Here is a 22,285-nt window from a genome sequence, read left to right on the forward strand (position 1 = left end):
TGCCAGGACGTCCCGCCGGCGCTGGATCCCGCCCGCAGCACCCCCCATTTGGGACCCCCCCGTCCCCAACGCCGAGCCACGGAGGGGGGCGAGCGCCCCCTGAGCAGCGACCACCCCCTTGCTGCCCCCGTTTGCCCCCGGGGCCGCGCACCGCCCCCCAGCCGCCCCCCCAGCCGGAGGATTTAACTTCAACACTTTATTGGTCATGCTGACTTGCTGGTTTGGGTTTTTTTTTCCTTTTTTTTTTTTTTCGTAGTCGTCAGCACGCATTCCGGGAGAGTCGGACGCCCCCAAGCTGCACGGGGGTCCCCACCCTCCCCAGCACCCCACGGTCCCACGGCAGCTCCATGCACCCCACACGGCAGCCAGACAAGGGGGCAGCGCCCCCCAGATTTATTGTGCAGGGGAGGGGGCTGGGGGCAACACCACCGACACCCCCGCTCACTCCTTGGTGGTGCCCCAGTACGCTGTGGGCATGAAAACGGGGGTCCTAAGGAAGCGCCCCGAACGCATGTAGGCCGAGATCTTCTCCAGCGCCTGCGGAGAGGAGACGGGACGGGATGGGGATTGGGACGGGGACACCAGGGTGTCAGGGATGGGGACAGGGACACTGGGGCATTGGGGATGGTGGCAGGGACAGTGAGGTGTCAGGGACAGTGACAGCGGGGTGTCAGGATGGGTGAGGACAGCGGGATGTCGGGGATGGGGCCAGCGGGGTGTCAGGATGCGGTGAGGACAGCGGGGTGTCAGGGATGGGGAGAGCGGGGTGTCCCCGCGCTCACCTCGAAACGCTGCAGGAACTGGCCCAGGTTGCCCTGCAGCTCGGGACAGTTGGGGACGAAGATGCGTAACCTATCCAGCACGTCATAGGCCAGGAAGTCCACAAAGGTCAGCTGCGAGGTGGCGGGAGGGAACAGACAGGGGGGTCAGCCCCCACAGGGACCCCCCCCAAATCCCCCAGCACCCCCCCACCTACCTTCTCCCCAGCAAACCACTTGCGGGAGCCCAGGAACCGCGACAGGTCCCGCAGCTTCCCCGGCAGCTGCTCCAGGAAGGCCGGCTTCAGCTTCTCCTACACCGGGGGGGCACAGAGTTGGGGTGGGGGCTGCATCCCCCCCTCCCTGAAACCCCCCAGCACCCATGGGCATCACCCCCTGAATGCAACCAGGCAAGGGCTGCACCCCAACACACACCCTGTGCCGGCTGTGGCTTGACTCCCCTTGTCCCCACGTCCCCAGCGGGGTTGGGGACAAGATCCCCCTGATGGGTCGGGGGGTCTGTCCCTCCGTGCCCCCCCCGTGGGGGTACTCACAAAATCGGCGCTGTAGCACATCTGGATGAAATTCGTGCGCAGATCCACGATCTGGTTCTCCAGCAGGTCCACGCGCAGCTTCTCCTCCTCTGTCTCACCGCCTGCGGGGTGGGGGGACGTCAGCCCCTGGCCCTGGGGACGCCCCTGTCCTGGCTTTATTTAGTGAGGGGGGGCTCTGGTGGAAGCTTCTGTAAGAAGCTTCTAGAAGATGTTTCCCCTTTGGTGGACTCGGTCGGGCCTAGGGTGGACCCGCTGCTGGCCGGGGCCGAGCCAGCTGGTGGCAGAACATTGGCCAAGGATGGCCAGGCTGCTCACGAGCTGTAGCAGCGACTGTCCTCCTGACTCAAGAAGCTCGTACACTGACAACGGGAAAGCAAACAACAGTTTGTGTACCGCGTGTGGCGCTTTCTGTTCTGGAACGGAAAGGAGGACACTGTTTGTCCCCAAGTAGGATGCTCTGACATCTCATTGTCCTCTTGGAACAAGATGAGGTCGAATTGAAAACAGCTACGACGATAAATCCTGCCACGTTTTAAACTCAGTAGCAGAAGAAGAAGCCCCAAGCCATGACTGTCTGCAGACCACCAAACAAGTTTACTCCAGTAGAAGTGACCTTTTTAAATTAGATAAGGGAAGAGTGAACCTACTCCTGACCCGGAACTGATGCACTGATGGAAGCAGCTCCGTGAGAAACGGAAGAAGACTGGCTGGATGTGCAATAACAACAAACTCTGGCACTGATGCAAAGCCGCTCCCAGTGAACACCTCGGCACAAAAGGCTGAACTGACAGCCCTCAGAAAGCCCTAGAGTGGGCAGAAGATAAAAGAGTGAATGTCTGGACTGATCCGAAGTGTGCTTTTGGAGCAGTGCGTGCCCATGGAGCCACGGCGAAAGAGAGAGGAACGCTGACAGCACGAGGAACATCCATCAAACACCGAGAGGAAATCCGGCCATTGCTCCAAGTGGGGCAGAAACACAAAGCAGCTGCGGTAATGCACTGCAGAGCCCACCAGTTTGGGAATTCCCCAGTGACCACTGGAAAGAGATTAGCCCATCAAACGGCAGAGGAGGTAGCAGAAGAAGGCACCACGGCAATAACACCGGTTACAGAAATGAGACTCGAACAGCAAACCCCAGGTTACTGTGAGGCTGATTTGGAATTAGCTAAATCACTTAATGCAAGTGGAAATGAAAAAGGTTGGATGATGGCTCCCAAAAATCAAGTTGTGGACTCACCGCAATCGATGCTGAAAACAGAGACATTCACTGGGAAACAGAGGCAATGATCAGTGAGTTAAGGAGACGGGTGATTAGTGTTAGGATGACAAAATCAGTGAAATCAGGAATAAAAAGTGTGACATTTGTTTAAAGAATAACCCTGGAAATATTAAACACCCACCCCCAGGAACCACATATAAGGGAAACTCGCCTGGAAATTATCGGCGACCGATTATTCAGATCAGGTTGCTCAGAGCCCCGGCCAACCTGGCCTGGAACGTTTCCAGGGATGGGGCATCCACCGCCTCTCTGGGCAACCTGGGCCAGTGCTCCATCACCCTCAGTGTGAAAAATTTCTTCCTAATATCCAATCTGAATCTGCCTCCCTGTATTTTAAAACCATCACCCCTCGTCCTGTCACAGCAGGCCCTGCTGAAGAGCCTCTCCCCACCTTTCCTGCAGCCCCCTTCGGGCACTGGGAGCCGCTCTCAGGTCTCCCCGGAGCCTCCTCTTCTCCAGGCTGAACAGCCCCAGCTCTCCCAGCCCGGCCTCACAGCAGAGCTGCTCCAGCCCTCTCAGCATCTGCGTGGCCTCCTCTGGACCCTCTCCAACAGCTCCACGTCCTTCTGCTGTTGGGGGCTCCAGAGCTGGACGCAGCGCTGCAGGGGGGTCTCACCAGCGCAGAGCAGAGGGGCAGAATCCCCTCCCTCGCCCTGCTGCCCACGCTGCTGGGGGTGCAGCCCAGGGTGCCGTTGGTTTCTGGGCTGCCAGCGCACGTTGCTGACTCATGTTGAGCTTCTCGTCCACCAGCACCCCCAAGTCCCTCTCCTCAGCGCTGCTCTCCATCCATTCTCCGCCCAGCCTGGATTTGTGCCTGGGATTGCTCTGACCCACGTGCAGGACCTTGCCCTTGGCCAGGTTGCATGGATACAGATATCTACCGGTATCAGTAGATACGGCCAAAAATTTTTCCCTGTTGCACCAACAGGCAAGAGAGGTGGCTGCAAATCTGTTAAAAGAAATAACACCACGGTTTGGAATCCCCCAAAGAACGTCATCAAATAGGGGTCCTCCTTTTGTAGCTGAGATTATTCAAATATTGAGCAACATTCTGGGAATTAAATTGGATTTACACATTCCTTGAAAGCCACGATCTAACAGACAAGTAAAATTGGTCAGGAAACATCTTTAAAGTGGCCTCATGCTCTTCCTCCAGCACTTTTGGGAACCAGGGTTCAGCCCAGATCTCAGACTACACTTAGTCCACAGGAGTTAATGTGTGGAAACCCTGATCAGACTCCCACCCTTGTCCAAAATTCGCCTGTTCTTGGGGATTACGAAATGAAACTGTGTTTGGTCTCCCTCGGAAGAACTCGGAGTGCTTCAAAAGGACAGGGAACTGTCACAGAGCCCTTTTCTTTACATTCCCCCGTTCACCATTTGCAACTGGGTGATGTGCACCTGAAAACGGGGGAATCGGAATCTCTTCAGCAAAAATGGAGAGAACCAGGTCAGCGCTCCCAACAATTAAGAGAGGCGGTAGGACAAAGGTGGGCCTCGAACACCAGCTGTGGAGATGGGCCTTGAGCCATCGCTTTGGAGCCAGAAAATCAAGGACAACGCGACCGGTGCCCAAGACTAGAGATGGAGGTTTTAAGGAGGGGTTCCACCAGCGAATTCGAGGAGGGGGTGCTCCGATGACCCCCGGGACCACCAGAAGACCCTCGACTCAAAAGACTCAGCATGTGCAAGTGGGTGGAGAATATGATAACGATTTCTAGGAAAACTGATGGTTATCTATTTGTGTTCCGAGAATTACGAATGATTACGCATGAAATCACTTAAATATCTTCTGTCCAGATTCCCAGACCCGCACGCACGCTGGGCGGAACGATCCGCCGTACATCCAGCGCCGTGGTAAAGAATGCCGGCTTCTTAATTAACATTGGTGTTAAGGAGTTGGATTCCGAATTTGGGTGACAGAGCGAGAGAGAGACTGCGCAGTCTGGTCCCGAGCGGGGCTGAACTACGGCACCCCCCTGCCCCCCCAAAAACCCCGTCACTCACACATCTTGTGCTTGCGGGCGATGTAGCGCAGGATGGCGTTGCTCTGCGTCAGCTTGGTGTTGCCGTCGATGAGATAGGGCAGCTATGGGGAGGGGGCGTCATGGGGGGGCCTCACTGCCCAGACCCTCCACGCCCTCCCCAGGCCCCCGCATTCCCCATCCGTCACCTACATTGGGGAAGTCCAGGCCCAGCTTCTCCTTCTCCTTCGTCCAGTCGCTCAGATCAAAATCAGGGGCTGGAGTGGGGGGCACACAGATTGGAGGGGGGGCTCCCCCAGATCTCCCCCCTGTCCCCACTCACTGAACCCACAGCACATTCATGGGTGGGGGGAGCATGCGGTGGGGGGGTCCCCGCTCTGCCCCAGGAGCAGCCACATGTCCCCTGCCAATCCCTGGGACAGATAATGGAGGGCACCGAGCGCGGAACAAGGTCCAGGGCCAGGGGGGAGCCGGGGGGGGCAGAGGTGCCCCGCAGACCTGGCAGGAGGAGGATGGGGGGGGGCAGAAGGGGCAGGCTGCGCTTTCGCCCTGCGACACGGGGACTTTCTTCTGCTTGGGCTGGTTCCTGCCACAGCGTGAACCGGGGTGACCAGGGTCCGGGGGGACACCGGGGGACACGGGGACGCGGGGGGGGACACCCCCTTGCCCCCCTCACCTGAGCCGATGCGGTACCGCTTCTCCTGGTAGGGGGTCTCCGTGTGCTCCAGCAGCAGGCGGATGGCGTGGGCCAGCTGGGGGGACACAGCACCCACCTTTCGGCACCCCCCTGCGCTCCCCACCCACCCAGGGCCCCCCCGCTGCGGGACACCCCCTCCCACTCCATGCCCCCACAAACACGGCCCCCCCCCACCCCCAGCTCACCCCGCGGATGTCCCAGTAGCCCAGCGTGACCACCATGGCTGCACCCAGCTCCGGCTCTGCGGGGCCCGGGCCGAGGGGCAGGGACAAGGGTGCCGAGCCCCCGCCCCGCGCCCTCCCCTTCCCCCCCCGCCAGCGTGACCGGGCGCAGGCAGGGTGCCAGGACGTCCCGCCGGCGCTGGATCCCGCCCGCAGCACCCCCCACTTGGGACCCCCCCGTCCCCAACGCCGAGCCACGGAGGGGGGCGAGCGCCCCCTGAGCAGCGACCACCCCCTTGCTGCCCCCGTTTGCCCCCGGGGCCGCGCACCGCCCCCCAGCCGCCCCCCCAGCCGGAGGATTTAACTTCAACACTTTATTGGTCATGCTGACTTGCTGGTTTGGGTTTTTTTTTTCCTTTTTTTTTCTTTTCGTAGTCGTCAGCACGCATTCCGGGAGAGTCGGACGCCCCCAAGCTGCACGGGGGTCCCCACCCTCCCCAGCACCCCACGGTCCCACGGCAGCTCCATGCACCCCACACGGCAGCCAGACAAGGGGGCAGCGCTCCCCCAGATTTATTGTGCAGGGGAAGGGGCTGGGGGCAACACCACCGACACCCCCGCTCACTCCTTGGTGGTGCCCCAGTGCGCTGTGGGCGCGAAAATTGGGGTCCTAAGGAAGCGCCCCGAACGCATGTAGGCCGAGATCTTCTCCAGCGCCTGCGGAGAGGAGACGGGACGGGATGGGGATTGGGACGGGGACACCAGGGTGTCAGGGATGGGGACAGGGACACTGGGGCATTGGGGATGGTGGCAGGGACAGTGAGGTGTCAGGGACAGTGACAGCGGGGTGTCGGGGACAGTGACAGCGGGGTGTCAGGATGGGTGAGGACAGCGGGATGTCGGGGATGGGGCCAGCGGGGTGTCAGGATGCGGTGAGGACAGCGGGGTGTCAGGGATGGGGAGAGCGGGGTGTCCCCGCGCTCACCTCGAAACGCTGCAGGAACTGGCCCAGGTTGCCCTGCAGCTCGGGACAGTTGGGGACGAACATGTGTAACCTATCCAGCACGTCATAGGCCAGGAAGTCCACAAAGGTCAGCTGCGAGGTCAGGGGCACAGACAGGGGGGTCAGCCCCCACAGGGACCCCCCCCAAATCCCCCAGCACCCCCCCACCTACCTTCTCCCCAGCAAACCACTTGCGGGAGCCCAGGAACCGCGACAGGTCCCGCAGCTTCCCCGGCAGCTGCTCCAGGAAGGCTGGCTTCAGCTTCTCCTACACCGGGGGGCACAGAGTTGGGGTGGAGCTGCACCCCTCCTCTCCCCAAACCCCCCCAGCACCCATGGGCATCACCCCCTGAATGCAACCAGGCAAGGGCTGCACCCCAACACACACCCTGTGCCGGCTGTGGCTTGACTCCCCATGTCCCCATGTCCCCAGCGGGGTTGGGGACAAGATCCCCCTGATGGGTGGGGGGGTCTGTCCCTCCGTGCCCTCCCCCCCGTGGGGGTACTCACAAAATCGGCGCTGTAGCACATCTGGGCGAAGCTCATGCGCAGATCCATGATCTGGTTCTCCAGCAGGTCCACGCGCAGCTTCTCCTCCTCTGTCTCACCGCCTGCGGGGTGGGGGGACGTCAGCCCCTGGCCCTGGGGACGCCCCTGTCCTGGCTTTATTTAGTGAGGGGGGGCTCTGGTGGAAGCTTCTGTAAGAAGCTTCTAGAAGATGTTTCCCCTTTGGTGGACTCGGTCGGGCCTAGGGTGGACCCGCTGCTGGCCGGGGCCGAGCCAGCTGGTGGCAGAACATTGGCCAAGGATGGCCAGGCTGCTCACGAGCTGTAGCAGCGACTGTCCTCCTGACTCAAGAAGCTCGTACACTGACAACGGGAAAGCAAACAACAGTTTGTGTACCGCGTGTGGCGCTTTCTGTTCTGGAACGGAAAGGAGGACACTGTTTGTCCCCAAGTAGGATGCTCTGACATCTCATTGTCCTCTTGGAACAAGATGAGGTCGAATTGAAAACAGCTACGACGATAAATCCTGCCACGTTTTAAACTCAGTAGCAGAAGAAGAAGCCCCAAGCCATGACTGTCTGCAGACCACCAAACAAGTTTACTCCAGTAGAAGTGACCTTTTTAAATTAGATAAGGGAAGAGTGAACCTACTCCTGACCCGGAACTGATGCACTGATGGAAGCAGCTCCGTGAGAAACGGAAGAAGACTGGCTGGATGTGCAATAACAACAAACTCTGGCACTGATGCAAAGCCGCTCCCAGTGAACACCTCGGCACAAAAGGCTGAACTGACAGCCCTCAGAAAGCCCTAGAGTGGGCAGAAGATAAAAGAGTGAATGTCTGGACTGATCCGAAGTGTGCTTTTGGAGCAGTGCGTGCCCATGGAGCCACGGCGAAAGAGAGAGGAACGCTGACAGCACGAGGAACATCCATCAAACACCGAGAGGAAATCCGGCCATTGCTCCAAGTGGGGCAGAAACACAAAGCAGCTGCGGTAATGCACTGCAGAGCCCACCAGTTTGGGAATTCCCCAGTGACCACTGGAAAGAGATTAGCCCATCAAACGGCAGAGGAGGTAGCAGAAGAAGGCACCACGGCAATAACACCGGTTACAGAAATGAGACTCGAACAGCAAACCCCAGGTTACTGTGAGGCTGATTTGGAATTAGCTAAATCACTTAATGCAAGTGGAAATGAAAAAGGTTGGATGATGGCTCCCAAAAATCAAGTTGTGGACTCACCGCAATCGATGCTGAAAACAGAGACATTCACTGGGAAACAGAGGCAATGATCAGTGAGTTAAGGAGACGGGTGATTAGTGTTAGGATGACAAAATCAGTGAAATCAGGAATAAAAAGTGTGACATTTGTTTAAAGAATAACCCTGGAAATATTAAACACCCACCCCCAGGAACCACATATAAGGGAAACTCGCCTGGAAATTATCGGCGACCGATTATTCAGATCAGGTTGCTCAGAGCCCCGGCCAACCTGGCCTGGAACGTTTCCAGGGATGGGGCATCCACCGCCTCTCTGGGCAACCTGGGCCAGTGCTCCATCACCCTCAGCGTGAAAAATTTCTTCCTAATATCCAATCTGAATCTGCCTCCCTGTATTTTAAAACCATCACCCCTCGTCCTGTCACAGCAGGCCCTGCTGAAGAGCCTCTCCCCACCTTTCCTGCAGCCCCCTTCGGGCACTGGGAGCCGCTCTCAGGTCTCCCCGGAGCCTCCTCTTCTCCAGGCTGAACAGCCCCAGCTCTCTCAGCCTGGCCTCACAGCAGAGCTGCTCCAGCCCTCTCAGCATCTGCGTGGCCTCCTCTGGACCCTCTCCAACAGCTCCACGTCCTTCTGCTGTTGGGGGCTCCAGAGCTGGACGCAGCACTGCAGGGGGGTCTCACCAGCGCAGAGCAGAGGGGCAGAATCCCCTCCCTCGCCCTGCTGCCCACGCTGCTGGGGGTGCAGCCCAGGGTGCCGTTGGTTTCTGGGCTGCCAGCGCACGTTGCTGACTCATGTTGAGCTTCTCGTCCACCAGCACCCCCAAGTCCCTCTCCTCAGCGCTGCTCTCCATCCATTCTCCGCCCAGCCTGGATTTGTGCCTGGGATTGCTCTGACCCACGTGCAGGACCTTGCCCTTGGCCAGGTTGCATGGATACAGATATCTACCGGTATCAGTAGATACGGCCAAAAATTTTTCCCTGTTGCACCAACAGGCAAGAGAGGTGGCTGCAAATCTGTTAAAAGAAATAACACCACGGTTTGGAATCCCCCAAAGAACGTCATCAAATAGGGGTCCTCCTTTTGTAGCTGAGATTATTCAAATATTGAGCAACATTCTGGGAATTAAATTGGATTTACACATTCCTTGAAAGCCACGATCTAACAGACAAGTAAAATTGGTCAGGAAACATCTTTAAAGTGGCCTCATGCTCTTCCTCCAGCACTTTTGGGAACCAGGGTTCAGCCCAGATCTCAGACTACACTTAGTCCACAGGAGTTAATGTGTGGAAACCCTGATCAGACTCCCACCCTTGTCCAAAATTCGCCTGTTCTTGGGGATTACGAAATGAAACTGTGTTTGGTCTCCCTCGGAAGAACTCGGAGTGCTTCAAAAGGACAGGGAACTGTCACAGAGCCCTTTTCTTTACATTCCCCCGTTCACCATTTGCAACCGGGTGATGTGCACCTGAAAACGGAGGAATCGGAATCTCTTCAGCAAAAATGGAGAGAACCAGGTCAGCGCTCCCAACAATTAAGAGAGGCGGTAGGACAAAGGTGGGCCTCGAACACCACCTGTGGAGATGGGCCCTGAGCCATCGCTTTGGAGCCAGAAAATCAAGGACAACGCGACCGGTGCCCAAGACTAGAGATGGAGGTTTTAAGGAGGGGTTCTACCAGCGAATTCGAGGAGGGGGTGCTCCGATGACCCCCGGGACCACCAGAAGACCCTCGACTCAAAAGACTCAGCATGTGCAAGTGGGTGGAGAATATGATAACGATTTCTAGGAAAACTGATGGTTATCTATTTGTGTTCCGAGAATTACGAATGATTACGCATGAAATCACTTAAATATCTTCTGTCCAGATTCCCAGACCCGCACGCACGCTGGGCGGAACAATCCGCCGTACATCCAGCGCCGTGGTAAAGAATGCCGGCTTCTTAATTAACATGGTGTTAAGGAGTTGGATTCCGAATTTGGGTGACAGAGCGAGAGAGAGACTGCGCAGTCTGGTCCCGAGCGGGGCTGAACTACGGCACCCCCCTGCCCCCCCAAAAACCCCGTCACTCACACATCTTGTGCTTGCGGGCGATGTAGCGCAGGATGGCGTTGCTCTGCGTCAGCTTGGTGTTGCCGTCGATGAGATAGGGCAGCTATGGGGAGGGGGCGTCATGGGGGGGCCTCACTGCCCAGACCCTCCACGCCCTCCCCAGGCCCCCGCATTCCCCATCCGTCACCTACGTTGGGGAAGTCCAGGCCCAGCTTCTCCTTCTCCTTCGTCCAGTCGCTCAGATCAAAATCAGGGGCTGGAGTGGGGGGCACACAGATTGGAGGGGGGGCTCCCCCAGATCTCCCCCCTGTCCCCACTCACTGAACCCACAGCACATTCATGGGTGGGGGGAGCATGCGGTGGGGGGGTCCCCGCTCTGCCCCAGGAGCAGCCACATGTCCCCTGCCAATCCCTGGGACAGATAATGGAGGGCACCGAGCGCGGAACAAGGTCCAGGGCCAGGGGGGAGCCGGGGGGGGCAGAGGTGCCCCGCAGACCTGGCAGGAGGAGGATGGGGGGGGGCAGAAGGGGCAGGCTGCGCTTTCGCCCTGCGACACGGGGACTTTCTTCTGCTTGGGCTGGTTCCTGCCACAGCGTGAACCGGGGTGACCAGGGTCCGGGGGGACACCGGGGGACACGGGGACGTGGGGGGGGACACCCCCTTGCCCCCCTCACCTGAGCCGATGCGGTACCGCTTCTCCTGGTAGGGGGTCTCCGTGTGCTCCAGCAGCAGGCGGATGGCGTGGGCCAGCTGGGGGGACACAGCACCCACCTTTCGGCACCCCCCTGCGCTCCCCACCCACCCAGGGCCCCCCCGCTGCGGGACACCCCCTCCCACTCCATGCCCCCACAAACACGGCCCCCCCCCACCCCCAGCTCACCCCGCGGATGTCCCAGTAGCCCAGCGTGACCACCATGGCTGCACCCAGCTCCGGCTCTGCGGGGCCCGGGCCGAGGGGCAGGGACAAGGGTGCCGAGCCCCCGCCCCGCGCCCTCCCCTTCCCCCCCCGCCAGCGTGACCGGGCGCAGGCAGGGTGCCAGGACGTCCCGCCGGCGCTGGATCCCGCCCGCAGCATCCCCCCATTTGGGACCCCCCCGTCCCCAACGCCGAGCCACGGAGGGGGGCGAGCGCCCCCTGAGCAGCGACCACCCCCTTGCTGCCCCCGTTTGCCCCCGGGGCCGCGCACCGCCCCCCAGCCGCCCCCCCAGCCGGAGGATTTAACTTCAACACTTTATTGGTCATGCTGACTTGCTGGTTTGGGTTTTTTTTTTCCTTTTTTTTTCTTTTCGTAGTCGTCAGCACGCATTCCGGGAGAGTCGGACGCCCCCAAGCTGCACGGGGGTCCCCACCCTCCCCAGCACCCCACGGTCCCACGGCAGCTCCATGCACCCCACACGGCAGCCAGACAAGGGGGCAGCGCTCCCCCAGATTTATTGTGCAGGGGAGGGGGCTGGGGGCAACACCACCGACACCCCCGCTCACTCCTTGGTGGTGCCCCAGTGCGCTGTGGGCGCGAAAATTGGGGTCCTAAGGAAGCGCCCCGAACGCATGTAGGCCGAGATCTTCTCCAGCGCCTGCGGAGAGGAGACGGGACGGGATGGGGATTGGGACGGGGACACCAGGGTGTCAGGGATGGGGACAGGGACACTGGGGCATTGGGGATGGTGGCAGGGACAGTGAGGTGTCAGGGACAGTGACAGCGGGGTGTCAGGATGCGGTGAGGACAGCGGGGTGTCAGGGATGGGGACAGCGGGGTGTCAGGATGCGGTGAGGACAGCGGGATGTCGGGGATGGGGACAGCGGGGTGTCAGGATGCGGTGAGGACAGCGGGGTGTTGGGGATGGGGAGAGCGGGGTGTCCCCGCGCTCACCTCGAAACGCTGCAGGAACTGGCCCAGGTTGCCCTGCAGCTCGGGACAGTTGGGGACAAACATGTGTAAATCATCCAGCACGTCGTAGGCCAGGAAGTCCACGAAGGTCAGCTGCGAGGTGGGGGGGGACAGATAGGGAGGGTCAGCCCCGACAGGGACCCCCCCCAAATCCCCCAGCACCCCCCCACCTACCTTCTCCCCAGCAAACCACTTGCGGGAGCCCAGGAACCGCGACAGGTCCCGCAGCTTCCCCGGCAGCTGCTCCAGGAAGGCCGGCTTCAGCTTCTCCTACACCGGGGGGCACAGAGTTGGGGTGGGGGCTGCACCCCTCCTCTCCCCAAACCCCCCCAGCACCTATGGGCATCACCCCCTGAATGCAACTGGGCAAGGGCTGCACCCCGACGCACACCCTGTGCCGGCCGTGGCTTGACTCCCCTTGTCCCCACGTCCCCAGCGGGGTTGGGGACAAGATCCCCCTGATGGGTGGGGGGGTCTGTCCCTCCGTTCCCTTCCCCCCTCGTGGGGGTACTCACAAAATCGGCGCTGTAGCACATCTGGGCAAAGCTCATGCGCAGATCCATGATCTGGTTCTCCAGCAGGTCCACGCGCAGCTTCTCCTCCTCCGTCTCACCGCCTGCGGGGTGGGGGGACGTCAGCCCCTGGCCCTGGGGACGCCCCTGTCCTGGCTTTATTTTGTGGGAGGAGCAGAGATCCCCCTGCAGCCCGGGGAGGCCCCGCTGGGGCGGCTGTTCTGGAGGGGCTGCACCCCGTGGAAGAGATGACCCACGCCGGAGCAGTTCCACGAAGGACTGTGGCCCGTGGGAGGGACCCCACGCTGGAGCAGGGGAGGAATGCGAGGAGTTCTTTCCCCGAGGAGGTATGAGCGGCATAAAACAATGCGGGATGGACTGACCGTAACCCCCGTTCCCTCTTCCCCCCCCCGCCCTGCTCGGAGGGGGAGGGTGGTAGAGACAATGTTAAGCATTGGAAGAGGAAGGCACCCCCTGCCCCACAAAAACCCCGTCACTCACACATCTTGTGCTTGCGGGCGATGTAGCGCAGGATGGCGTTGCTCTGCGTCAACTTGGTGTTGCCGTCGATGAGATAGGGCAGCTATGGGGAGGGGGCGTCATGGGGGGGCCTCACTGCCCAGACCCTCCACGCCCTCCCCAGGCCCCCGCGTTCCCCATCCGTCACCTACGTTGGGGAAGTCCAGGCCCAGCTTCTCCTTCTCCTTCGTCCAGTCGCTCAGATCAAAATCAGGGGCTGGAGTGGGGGGCACACAGATTGGAGGGGGGGCTCCCCCAGATCTCCCCCCTGTCCCCACTCACTGAACCCACAGCACATTCATGGGTGGGGGGAGCATGCGGTTGGGGGGTCCCCGCTCTGCCCCAGGAGCAGCCACATGTCCCCTGCCACTCCCTGGGACAGATAACGGAGGGCACCGAGCGCGGAACAAGGTCCAGGGCCAGGGGGGAGCCGGGGGGGGCAGAGGTGCCCCGCAGACCTGGCAGGAGGAGGATGGGGGGCGGCAGAAGGGGCAGGCTGCGCTTTCGCCCTGCGACACGGGGACTTTCTTCTGCTTGGGCTGGTTCCTGCCACAGCGTGAACCGGGGTGACCAGGGTCCGGGGGGACACCGGGGGACACGGGGACGTGGGGGGGGACACCCCCTTGCCCCCCTCACCTGAGCCGATGCGGTACCGCTTCTCCTGGTAGGGGGTCTCCGTGTGCTCCAGCAGCAGGCGGATGGCGTGGGCCAGCTGGGGGGACACAGCACCCACCTTTCGGCACCCCCCTGCGCTCCCCACCCACCCAGGGCCCCCCCGCTGCGGGACACCCCCTCCCACTCCATGCCCCCACAAACACGGCCCCCCCCCACCCCCAGCTCACCCCGCGGATGTCCCAGTAGCCCAGCGTGACCACCATGGCTGCACCCAGCTCCGGCTCTGCGGGGCCCGGGCCGAGGGGCAGGGACAAGGGTGCCGAGCCCCCGCCCCGCGCCCTCCCCTTCCCCCCCCGCCAGCGTGACCGGGCGCAGGCAGGGTGCCAGGACGTCCCGCCGGCGCTGGATCCCGCCCGCAGCACCCCCCACTTGGGACCCCCCCGTCCCCAACGCCGAGCCACGGAGGGGGGCGAGCGCCCCCTGAGCAGCGACCACCCCCTTGCTGCCCCCGTTTGCCCCCGGGGCCGCGCACCGCCCCGCAGCCGCCCCCCCAGCCGGAGGATTTAACTTCAACACTTTATTGGTCATGCTGACTTGCTGGTTTGGGTTTTTTTTCTTTTTTTTTTTTTTTTTCCCGTACTCATTAGCACGCGTTCCGGGAGCGTTGGCCGCCGGCTCCGGACGGTGGCGGGACGCAGGACTGGGATGGGGGGGACGCGGGGACGGGGTAACGCCCCACCGGGAAGGGAGAAGCCTCGTCCGGCCCGATCCGGGCCACAAACCGCTCCTGGGAGCGCGCGGGACAAGGACACCCCGGTCCCCTTGCCTTCCTCCCTCTTCATCCTCCACCCGGCACCGCCCCCCCTAGCCAGCATCCCGTGTCCCCTGGGCCACCAGTTCGGGTCCCTGGCGTGCTGCCCGGCTTGTCCCCACGTCCTTGCGGGTCGAGAAAGCGGACGGAGAGAGCGGCAGAAGATTAAAAAGCATCAGGACCCCGGGCCCTGCTGCCGGGCTGGGTCCCCCGACGGTTACCCCGCGCCCGGCACCGATGTCCCCCAGCCTGTCACCGTGCCCCAAAGCCCAGGAGGTGCAGCCAGGACCCCCCGGCGGTGCCTGCACCCATGTCACCTCCTGTAGCCTTGTCCCCGCGCCACCAAGCCCGGAAGGGACCAACCCAGCTAGGAGACACCAGTTTAAAAAAAAACTAACAACAAAAAAAAAAAGACCAAAAAGGGAGAAAACCCAGCAGACCCCGACCTCCCACTGGCGGGGCACTGGGGACAGCAGCAGGGAGCGTCCCTGTCCCAGGGCGGGAGGTAGCAGGAGGGGGACGGCGGCGAAGCCCTGGAGGGCTGTGGGGTTGGTGATGGCAGTGTCCCTGCGGGGACAAGCGCCCGGGGCGGGGGAAGTCAGTTGGTGCCCAGGGTGGAGGTGATGGTGAGCGCGTCCTCCTCGCGGATGGTCTCCAGCTCCTCGCTCTGCACCGCCTGCGTGATGAGCGTCAGCTCCTGGCACAGCGTCTCGAAGCGGTAGCTGACGCGGATGTCGGGGACGTTGGTGCGCCGGATGTCGTTGCCCTCCGGACCCTCCTTCAGGTAGTGGGGACCCAGCCAGTAGCTCTTCACCTTGGGGACAGGGGCCAGGAGGAGCTCTCGCAGCTGCCTCGCACCCTTGGGTGCTGCAGGGGGTGCGGCGGGAGCGGCGCCGTGTTACCTTGTGGGAGAAGCCGCTCATCAAGACGCTGTTGCGGGCCAGCTCGCACATGTCGCAGGAGCTGAGCTTCCAGACCTGGGTGGCGATGCTGTACTCCTCCATCAGCGGCTCCTGGGACGGGGCGGGGGGGACACAGCCTCAGCACCCACCTGCGGGCTGCTCCCCAGAGAGGACGGGGGTCTCCAGCTTCCCCCACCCTTTCTGGACCACCCTCATCCTCCAGAGCCCATCGCCTTGTTCCTGGCCACCACCAACTTGGCTGTGGCCACCCTGTAGCCGTTGTTGGTAGGGTTGGTGGCCCATGACCACCCACCCCGGCCCCGCACAACCGCTCACCTTGGTGAAGTGGAACTGGAGGGGGTCGTCGGTGGAGAGGGAGACCATGAGCCCCCGCGAGAGGTACTCGGGGAGGGGGTTGCGGTGGTAGCTGAGGAAGAGGCTGTTGTTGCTCAGCGGGGACATGGCGATGCCGATCTGCGCCAGGTAGTAGAGGTACTGCAGGACGGGGGCCTGGGGGTGGCAGGGGGACAGCGGGGTGATGGGGGGTCCCAGCCACACACCCGGCCCCCACGGGCACCCCCATCCCCACTCACCTTGCGGAGCAGCAAACCATGGGAGATGTTCTCCGAGACCATGAAGCCCGAGACAAGGTGATGGATGGGGCCGGCCTCGCCGCAGTGCGGGCGCAGGACGAAGGTGTGGAAACCTCTCTTCCTGCAACGCGAGGCCCACCATTGTCATCTGACCCCCCCCCAGAGACTCCCCCCCAGGACCCCGAGCTGTCCTTACCGCCGGAGGTGGTTAAGCACCGTCATGTTGGCGTACATGTAGTACAGGTAGTAGGAGTAGGGTGGGTTGTCCTCCTCCACCCAGTTGCCCGGTAAGGGGCTGTCCAGGTTGAAGATGTGATGCTCTGGTTTGGATTCATCGTCCACGCTGTCGAAGCCATCCACCTGCGGGACAGACAACCCTGTGGGGGGTGTGGGATGGTCCCCTCAAGCTGGGGGTGGGTGCAGCTGTTCACCGGCGTCCCCCGTCCCCACCCAGCAGCAAGACGTGGTGCTCACATGCTCCAGGAAGAGGTGCAGCTCAGGGTGTTGAGCAGGGTGGACGGTGGCCTCGTAGAGGGGCAGAAAGATGTTCTCCAGCATCTCCTGGAAGTTGGCCAACTGCCTCTTTGTCCGGTAGACATCACTGCAGAGGGACGGACCCCCGGCTCAGAGACGGATGTCCCACTCCAGCCCAGCCGTCAGCAGGGTGTCGTTGGTCTCCCCACCCTGGACACGGCCCCGGTTGAGGGGATCTGCCCCCCACCCCGTCACTCACAAGAGCCGGGGCACCTGCACGAGCCAGCGGACGTTGTTGGAGTGGACGCGGTGGTTGACAGCCCAGCGGGCCAGCTTGTCCCACTCATCCCGGGAGCGGCCATAGATGGAGAGCCGCAGCTCGGCGTTTTGGTACTTGCTCTCCTCCAGGTCGGACATCACCTCCTGTTGAGGTGGAGAGAAAAAAAAAATAAATGCTCATCGTGGGCATCGGAGGGAGGGAGACGTGGGGGGTGACCCCTCAGGGCCACTCACCTTGATGATGTGGGCAAAGTACTTCCCCGCAATGCGGTTGTCTGTCTTGATGAAGATCTCCCGCAGGATGGACTCGCCGATGGGGTTGTACTTGGCGTTGAACTTGTCAAAGCGGTGGAAGGTGTTGCGGTCCTGGCAGGGGGACACAGATGTGAGCTGAAACCCCTTGTCACCCCAGAGCCAGCACCGCATCCCTAGCCAGGGCCCCCGGCACCCCCATCCCACCCTGGGACAACCCCTGGAGAACATCCCCCCCCACCCCACCCAGAGATGAGCTGGGGGCCCTGCTCATCTCCAGGATTTGGGGATGTCCCCCGTACCGCGTGGACATCCAGCGTGTCCACACTCAGGTCGTAGGCGGTGAGGTTCATCGTCTCAAAGACCTCCTTCAACGTCTGCTCCTTGCCCTTCTCCACATGGACAATTTCATCCAGGTGCTTCTTCATGGCCCGCTTGATGAAGCGCAGGAGATGCTTCTGGTTCATGCAGGACGAGGCGTGGATGTGGGTGTCCACCTGCACGGCCGGAGGTGACGCTCAGCCCCGAGAGCCTCCGAGCGCTCCCCGGTCGAGCCAGGCCCCCCCACCACGAGGGTACCAGCGGGTACCTTGCGGATGTTGTAGAAGTCGCGGTGGGGCACCTTCTTCTGGGCCGCCAGCTCCTTCATCTCGTTGAGCAGCACGTGCATCTGGAACTTGGAGCTCAGGTACTGCAGCCGGCGGTAGCAGAAGGATTTGCTGCCCGACGCAGGGAGGGGGCATCAGTTTGGGGGAGAGGAGGGAGAACATCCATCCCCAAAAGGCTGGTGCCCACCAGGACGAGGGGACGCGGCTCTGGACTCTTGGACCCCCCCCCCCCACCTCCGTGGTGACCATGAGCAAGGACGGATGCACGGACATGGGAGCTGCGCCAGTGCCACGTGTCATAGCCACCACCGTGTCCTCTGGTGCTTGTCCCCAAGGTTCTGTCCTCCCCCCCAAGACACCCCCATGGTGGGTCCCTTCCCCTTACATGGGCCCGTTGATGATCAAGGCCATGAGGAAATTCATGTCAGCGATGAACTCCTGCAGGTCGGGGTACGGCAGCTCCAGCTCCGTGCTCCTGGGAGGGGACAGAGGTGGGAGACACGCAGGGACAGGATCCAGCAGCCTCCCCTCGTCCCCCACCGCAGCCCCCTGGCAAACTCCTCCCACCCGCGGGCGGCTGCGGCTCACTTGTCGGTGAGGTCCTTCTTGGTGTAGACGTGCACCACGCCATCCACCATCTTCAGCCCGAAGCCCAGATCGGCCGGCATGGTCTGGGGGTCCCACGTCTCGTAGGGGTGCTGCTCCGCGAACGGGGGGTGCACGGGGGCATCTGTGGCCGGGAGACACCCAACGAGACACCCATCACCAGACGGCTCCCCCAAGCCCCCCCCTCTAGAACCTCATCCCAGCGCGAGGAGCCCACCCGGCTCACCGGCGGCCACGGGGGTCTCGGGCGCCTCCTCGTAGCCGCAGGTCTCCAGGGGTTTCTCGGAGAGCTCCTGCAGGTACCGGGCGGTGGTTTTGCAGAAGCTCTGCAGCGACAGCCCCATGTACTTCTCCCGCAGGAACAAGGCCTTCACCACGCTCTTGGCTGCATCCAGAAGGTCCGTGAAGGGCACCTGGGGAGGGGGACACCAAAAAACCAGAAAACCCACAGCCCCGAGGTGGGGGTTGGCACCCTGAAGACCCTCGCCCGCTCCATGGGGGTTTGGGGGCGGAAGGGGAGGCTCACCCCACACTTCTCCTCCCCGGAGATGGTGACCCGCTGGAAGTCCCGCTCCAGCAGCGTCTCCCGCTCCTTGGGGACGTGGTCCACCAGGTCCTCGCTCTGCTCCTTGAAGAGCCTGCGGGTCCAGGCGGCAGCCAGTGAGACGGGGACACGGTCTGTCCCCATCCCTGTGTCCCCCCCACCCCCCACCCTGGGACCAGCACCCGCCCGGGGGACTGCGTCCCGCCCGGGGTGGCAGGAGGGTGACATTGTCCCCAGGGATGCCACCGCCAGGTTCGGGCAGCTGGGTGCCACCCGTGTCCCCGTTGGCAGTGGCATTGTGTGTCCCCCCCACCCCAGACACATCCCCCAGCCCCACGAGCACAACAAAAAGTGAAGGGGGGGACAGAGAACGAAATAACTCATGACAGAGACAACTCCCAAGCGGAGACAGGAGGGAGGAGGACACGCAGCGTCGGACCCCCGCCCCGTCCAGGGGGGTGACAGGGACCCAGTGCCACCAGCAGGCCTGGGACATCCCCAACCCCCCCACCCTGGGTGCAGTAACCCCTCAGTGCCAGCGAGAGCGGCCGGGCGGGGACCTTTCGGCTCTGTGCTGGGGGAAGGCGGGGTCAGGGTGGGGCCGGGGGGGTCCCCGATAGCCCCCCACTCCGTGTCCCCGGCCGGTGGCACCCAGCCGGACACTCACTGTAAGTCCGCCGCACTGTCAATTTTCAAGAAGTCCTGTTTGGCTCTGAGTAAAATGTCGGGCTCGAGTCTGGGGACAAGCAGGCAGCGGCGGGGCGTGGGGGGGGGACAGCCGGGATGGGGGGTTGGGGGGGAGAGAGGGGCCGGGGAGAGAAAACACCCCGTTAATGCCAAAAACGACAAAAACCACACAGAAACCAGAAAAATCAACGGAAAAAGGGACACCAAGCGCAACGCCCACGGGAGAGAGGACACAGAGCTGGCACGCAGGACCGACAGCCCCCCCGGGGCACCTGAGGTGGGGGGCGGTGGCCCGTCCCCAGGCAGGGACCCCGTCCCAGGTGGGGAGACCCCCGGCTTACTTGACGTCCTGGCTGATCTGGCGCTCGAGGCGCTGCCGCCGTTCCTCCAGCTGCTCGATGGGGCTCTCCTCCGGGAACTCGTAGGGCGCCGTCCGCATCTCGCTCTCGGCCAGCGAGCGGCAGAACAGCTCCTGCTCGGATCATCCCTGTCACGAGCTGTGCCCGGTCTCAGCCCGCGGGGTTGGGAGGGGAACAGCCGCAGGGGTGGGGGGAGGAGGGTTTGGGGTGGGAGAGGATGGGAGGGGGAAGGGTGGAGGTGAGACCGCCCCCACACCCTCCTGAGACCTGGCGAACTCGGTGCACAGGACCCACCTCGGCGATCTCCTTGTATTTGCCATCCATGGAGGTGCGCAGGTCCACGGGGAAATGCTTCAGGCAATGGGGGGTCCCGGGCAGGGAACGCGCCGACTGCAGGGGCCGGGACCCCAGCCCACCCCGCAACTCTGCGGACACCAGTACAGCGTGAGCTGGGGGGGGGTCCGGGCCCCCCAACCTGGGCAGGGAGGGGTTAATCAGCCCCTCTACAGCCCCCCCCCCCCCCCGAAACTGGGATCCTGGTCCCCACAGTGGTGATGGGGAAACTGAGGCAGCTCAAGGGCAAGAGGGATCCCCCCCCTCCGCTGTCCGTCCATCCTCCTGCCCCCCCATCCCGCCCCTCCCCAGTCCAGTGCAAAAGGCACCATCACAGGGATGGGCACCTCCAAGCTGGGAGGGAGGGGAAGCAACGTGTGTGTCCCCCCCCCACCGCCGAGCATCCCTGGCCCCTACTGGTGCTGGGGCCACCGGCAGAGCAGAGAAGGGAGGGACCTGCTCCCCCCCAGCACCCCCCTCGGCATGAGGGACCCCCCCTGGGTGCCAGCACCCTCCTCTGCACCCCTCGCACCCACTGCCCTCATTGCCAAACCCCACCATGGTGGCGTGGGGCACTGGAAATCAGGCCCCACTGGTTCAACTGGGGCCACCAGTAAGATTCCCCCCCAGCACAGGGGAGGTGGCCCCCCTCACAAACCCCCCCACCCCATTTGCCCCCCCATAGCACATCCTGCCTGCATCACCCAAACCGGAATGGGGGGGGCAGGGAAGCAGCCCCCCCACCCTGCCCATCGCTGAGGTGTGGGGTGGGGAAACCGAGGCACGAGCCGCCGGGCGGGGTGGGGTGCTTCACTGCCCCCCCCCCGCCACGCACACGCGTGTGCGAGAGCGTTCCGGCCCGAGCCGCCCTCTCCCCGGCCTCAGTTTCCCCACCGCGGAGCCGGGCGCCCACCCGCGCCGCAGCGGCGGCTCCGCGCACACGCGGGACGTGGCCGGCAGGGCTGGCGCGGCCACAGCCAGGGTGCCCTGTGCCCCCCGCCCCGAGCAGCAGCGCCGCGGGTGCCACCCGCAAGGTGCCACCACCGCCCCGTGTCACCAGGCCCCCACGAGCAGCCGGCCCCAGCCGGGACCACGCATGAAGCTGCCCCTCCCATGACCACCAGCACCCTGACCCCCCCCGCCCCGGGGCTCCCACCACCCTGCACCCCCCAGCCCCAGCGCTCCCCCTCCTTCCTCCTCCTCCTCCCCCGCACACAGCACCCGCTGCGCCACGGCTCCTCCGCAGAGACATCCTCCCCCCTTATCCCCCCCCCACGCTGCCGGGGTGGGGGGGACACACGGGACACCCCGCCACCACCCGCACACCGCATCCCCCGGCAGCGGGGCGGCCTGCGGAGCAGCCCAGACGCCACGGTGATGGGCGCGCCACCCCAAAACATCCCCAAACGGCTTCCCTCCCCCAAAACACACACCACCCCTCCCCATGGTACCTAGACGAGCCCCCCTCCCACACCGCAGCATCTTCGCCCGAGCTGGCGTGACCCGCGGCCTAGCCCACCCCGTGGGCTGCCGCGCCCGTGTCGGGGGCGGGGGTCGGCCCCAGCCGTGGGGATGGGGCTGGAGGGGGCGGGGTCTCACCTGCGGGGCTGGGGGCCTGCAGGCTGCCCCGCTTCTTGTAGGGGCACTTGGCCGGGGGGGCCGAGGACATGGCGGCTGCCGGGGCGGCGGGAATGGCGGTGGCGGGAGGGGCGGTGGCGGGGTGGGGGGCGGCGGCGGGGACCCCCGGGGACCCCGGCGTGGGCTCCGGCGGCGGCGGGGGAAGGCGGCGGGGCCGCGCGATGGCCGCCGCTCCCTCCCCTGGTTGATGATTGATGCAGGAAACCCGGGGCTGGACCAAAGTCCCCGGCGGAGCCCGCGCCGGAAGCCGCCCCGAGGAGGAGGATGGGGCGGGGGGAGGGGGAGGAGGAGGAGGAGGAGAAGGAGGAAGGTTGGCGGAGCAACCGGAGCTGGGCGGGGTGGAGGGAGTCGCTGCGAGCCCCGGGGATGCGGGGCTGAGCCCTCCCACCACCACGAGGGAGCCGTGCTCCCCCCCCCCCCAAGCAAACATCGTACCACCCCCCAAAAGGAGGT

The 22,285-nt window shown here is 63.3% G+C and overlaps 4 protein-coding genes across 6 annotated transcripts; all 4 read right to left on the reverse strand.

The window, feature by feature from the left end:
- Positions 1 to 364: 364 nt before the first annotated feature.
- On the reverse strand, positions 365 to 5,582 carry LOC147597939 (glutathione S-transferase 2-like). The gene is made up of 8 exons (XM_086765853.1): positions 5,459 to 5,582; positions 5,253 to 5,328; positions 4,769 to 4,833; positions 4,599 to 4,680; positions 1,313 to 1,413; positions 977 to 1,072; positions 783 to 893; positions 365 to 537 (listed from the first exon to the last, which is right to left on the reverse strand). The coding sequence occupies exons 1-8, from the start codon at positions 5,492 to 5,494 to the stop codon at positions 442 to 444; spliced, it is 663 nt and encodes a 220-aa protein (XP_086621979.1). The 5' UTR covers positions 5,495 to 5,582; the 3' UTR covers positions 365 to 441.
- A 395-nt stretch (positions 5,583 to 5,977) lies between these two features.
- Positions 5,978 to 11,240, reverse strand: LOC147597940 (glutathione S-transferase 2-like). Its single transcript, XM_086765536.1, has 8 exons — positions 11,093 to 11,240; positions 10,887 to 10,962; positions 10,403 to 10,467; positions 10,233 to 10,314; positions 6,948 to 7,048; positions 6,610 to 6,705; positions 6,420 to 6,530; positions 5,978 to 6,151 (listed from the first exon to the last, which is right to left on the reverse strand). The coding sequence occupies exons 1-8, from the start codon at positions 11,126 to 11,128 to the stop codon at positions 6,056 to 6,058; spliced, it is 663 nt and encodes a 220-aa protein (XP_086621662.1). The 5' UTR covers positions 11,129 to 11,240; the 3' UTR covers positions 5,978 to 6,055.
- Positions 11,241 to 11,612: 372 nt separating this feature from the next.
- Positions 11,613 to 14,097, reverse strand: LOC147597941 (glutathione S-transferase 2-like). Its single transcript, XM_086765869.1, has 8 exons — positions 13,974 to 14,097; positions 13,768 to 13,843; positions 13,284 to 13,348; positions 13,114 to 13,195; positions 12,616 to 12,716; positions 12,275 to 12,370; positions 12,083 to 12,193; positions 11,613 to 11,786 (listed from the first exon to the last, which is right to left on the reverse strand). The coding sequence occupies exons 1-8, from the start codon at positions 14,007 to 14,009 to the stop codon at positions 11,691 to 11,693; spliced, it is 663 nt and encodes a 220-aa protein (XP_086621995.1). The 5' UTR covers positions 14,010 to 14,097; the 3' UTR covers positions 11,613 to 11,690.
- Positions 14,098 to 14,308: 211 nt separating this feature from the next.
- On the reverse strand, positions 14,309 to 21,950 carry AMPD2 (adenosine monophosphate deaminase 2). 3 transcript variants are annotated; one of them, XM_086765394.1, is made up of 18 exons: positions 21,794 to 21,950; positions 20,156 to 20,286; positions 19,844 to 19,974; positions 19,483 to 19,551; positions 18,798 to 18,909; positions 18,498 to 18,684; positions 18,254 to 18,395; positions 18,051 to 18,140; positions 17,647 to 17,776; positions 17,360 to 17,554; positions 17,040 to 17,171; positions 16,786 to 16,949; positions 16,527 to 16,653; positions 16,249 to 16,412; positions 16,053 to 16,173; positions 15,796 to 15,969; positions 15,460 to 15,570; positions 14,309 to 15,371 (listed from the first exon to the last, which is right to left on the reverse strand). In XM_086765394.1, the coding sequence occupies exons 1-18, from the start codon at positions 21,861 to 21,863 to the stop codon at positions 15,156 to 15,158; spliced, it is 2,466 nt and encodes an 821-aa protein (XP_086621520.1). In that variant the 5' UTR covers positions 21,864 to 21,950; the 3' UTR covers positions 14,309 to 15,155. The 3 variants fall into 3 exon arrangements, with proteins under 3 accessions (XP_086621520.1, XP_086621519.1, XP_086621521.1); XM_086765393.1 differs by having other exon boundaries at positions 18,489 to 18,684; XM_086765395.1 differs by lacking the exon at positions 19,483 to 19,551 and having other exon boundaries at positions 18,489 to 18,684.
- Positions 21,951 to 22,285: the final 335 nt, after the last annotated feature.

The sequence above is a fragment of the Chlamydotis macqueenii genome, chromosome 23, assembly GCF_036417535.1.
Source record: "Chlamydotis macqueenii isolate bChlMac1 chromosome 23, bChlMac1.mat, whole genome shotgun sequence".
Taxonomy (NCBI): Eukaryota; Metazoa; Chordata; class Aves; order Otidiformes; family Otididae; genus Chlamydotis; species Chlamydotis macqueenii.

What these genes read in the sequence shown, in the direction of transcription:
- LOC147597940 (XM_086765536.1), bottom strand. Translation starts at nt 11,128, where the DNA reads ATGGTGGTCACGCTGGGCTACTGGGACATCCGCGGG. An exon ending in GCTACTGGGACATCCGCGGG is followed by an intron (nt 10,963 to 11,092) that starts GTGAGCTGGGGG and finishes GTGTCCCCCCAG; the next exon opens with CTGGCCCACGCCATCCGCCT. An exon ending in AGTGGTTTGCTGGGGAGAAG is followed by an intron (nt 6,531 to 6,609) that starts GTAGGTGGGGGG and finishes CTGACCTCGCAG; the next exon opens with CTGACCTTTGTGGACTTCCT.
- AMPD2 (XM_086765393.1), bottom strand. Translation starts at nt 21,863, where the DNA reads ATGTCCTCGGCCCCCCCGGCCAAGTGCCCCTACAAGAAGCGGGGCAGC. An exon ending in GCAGGCCCCCAGCCCCGCAG is followed by an intron (nt 20,287 to 21,793) that starts GTGAGACCCCGC and finishes TGGTGTCCGCAG; the next exon opens with AGTTGCGGGGTGGGCTGGGG. An exon ending in ACTTCTACAACATCCGCAAG is followed by an intron (nt 17,555 to 17,646) that starts GTACCCGCTGGT and finishes CCGGCCGTGCAG; the next exon opens with GTGGACACCCACATCCACGC.
- LOC147597941 (XM_086765869.1), bottom strand. Translation starts at nt 14,009, where the DNA reads ATGGTGGTCACGCTGGGCTACTGGGACATCCGCGGG. An exon ending in TGGGCCTGGACTTCCCCAAC is followed by an intron (nt 13,196 to 13,283) that starts GTAGGTGACGGA and finishes CCCTCCCCATAG; the next exon opens with CTGCCCTATCTCATCGACGG. An exon ending in CGCCCGCAAGCACAAGATGT is followed by an intron (nt 12,717 to 13,113) that starts GTGAGTGACGGG and finishes CCCACCCCGCAG; the next exon opens with GCGGTGAGACGGAGGAGGAG.
- LOC147597939 (XM_086765853.1), bottom strand. Translation starts at nt 5,494, where the DNA reads ATGGTGGTCACGCTGGGCTACTGGGACATCCGCGGG. An exon ending in GCTACTGGGACATCCGCGGG is followed by an intron (nt 5,329 to 5,458) that starts GTGAGCTGGGGG and finishes GTGTCCCCCCAG; the next exon opens with CTGGCCCACGCCATCCGCCT. An exon ending in TGGGCCTGGACTTCCCCAAT is followed by an intron (nt 4,681 to 4,768) that starts GTAGGTGACGGA and finishes CCCTCCCCATAG; the next exon opens with CTGCCCTATCTCATCGACGG.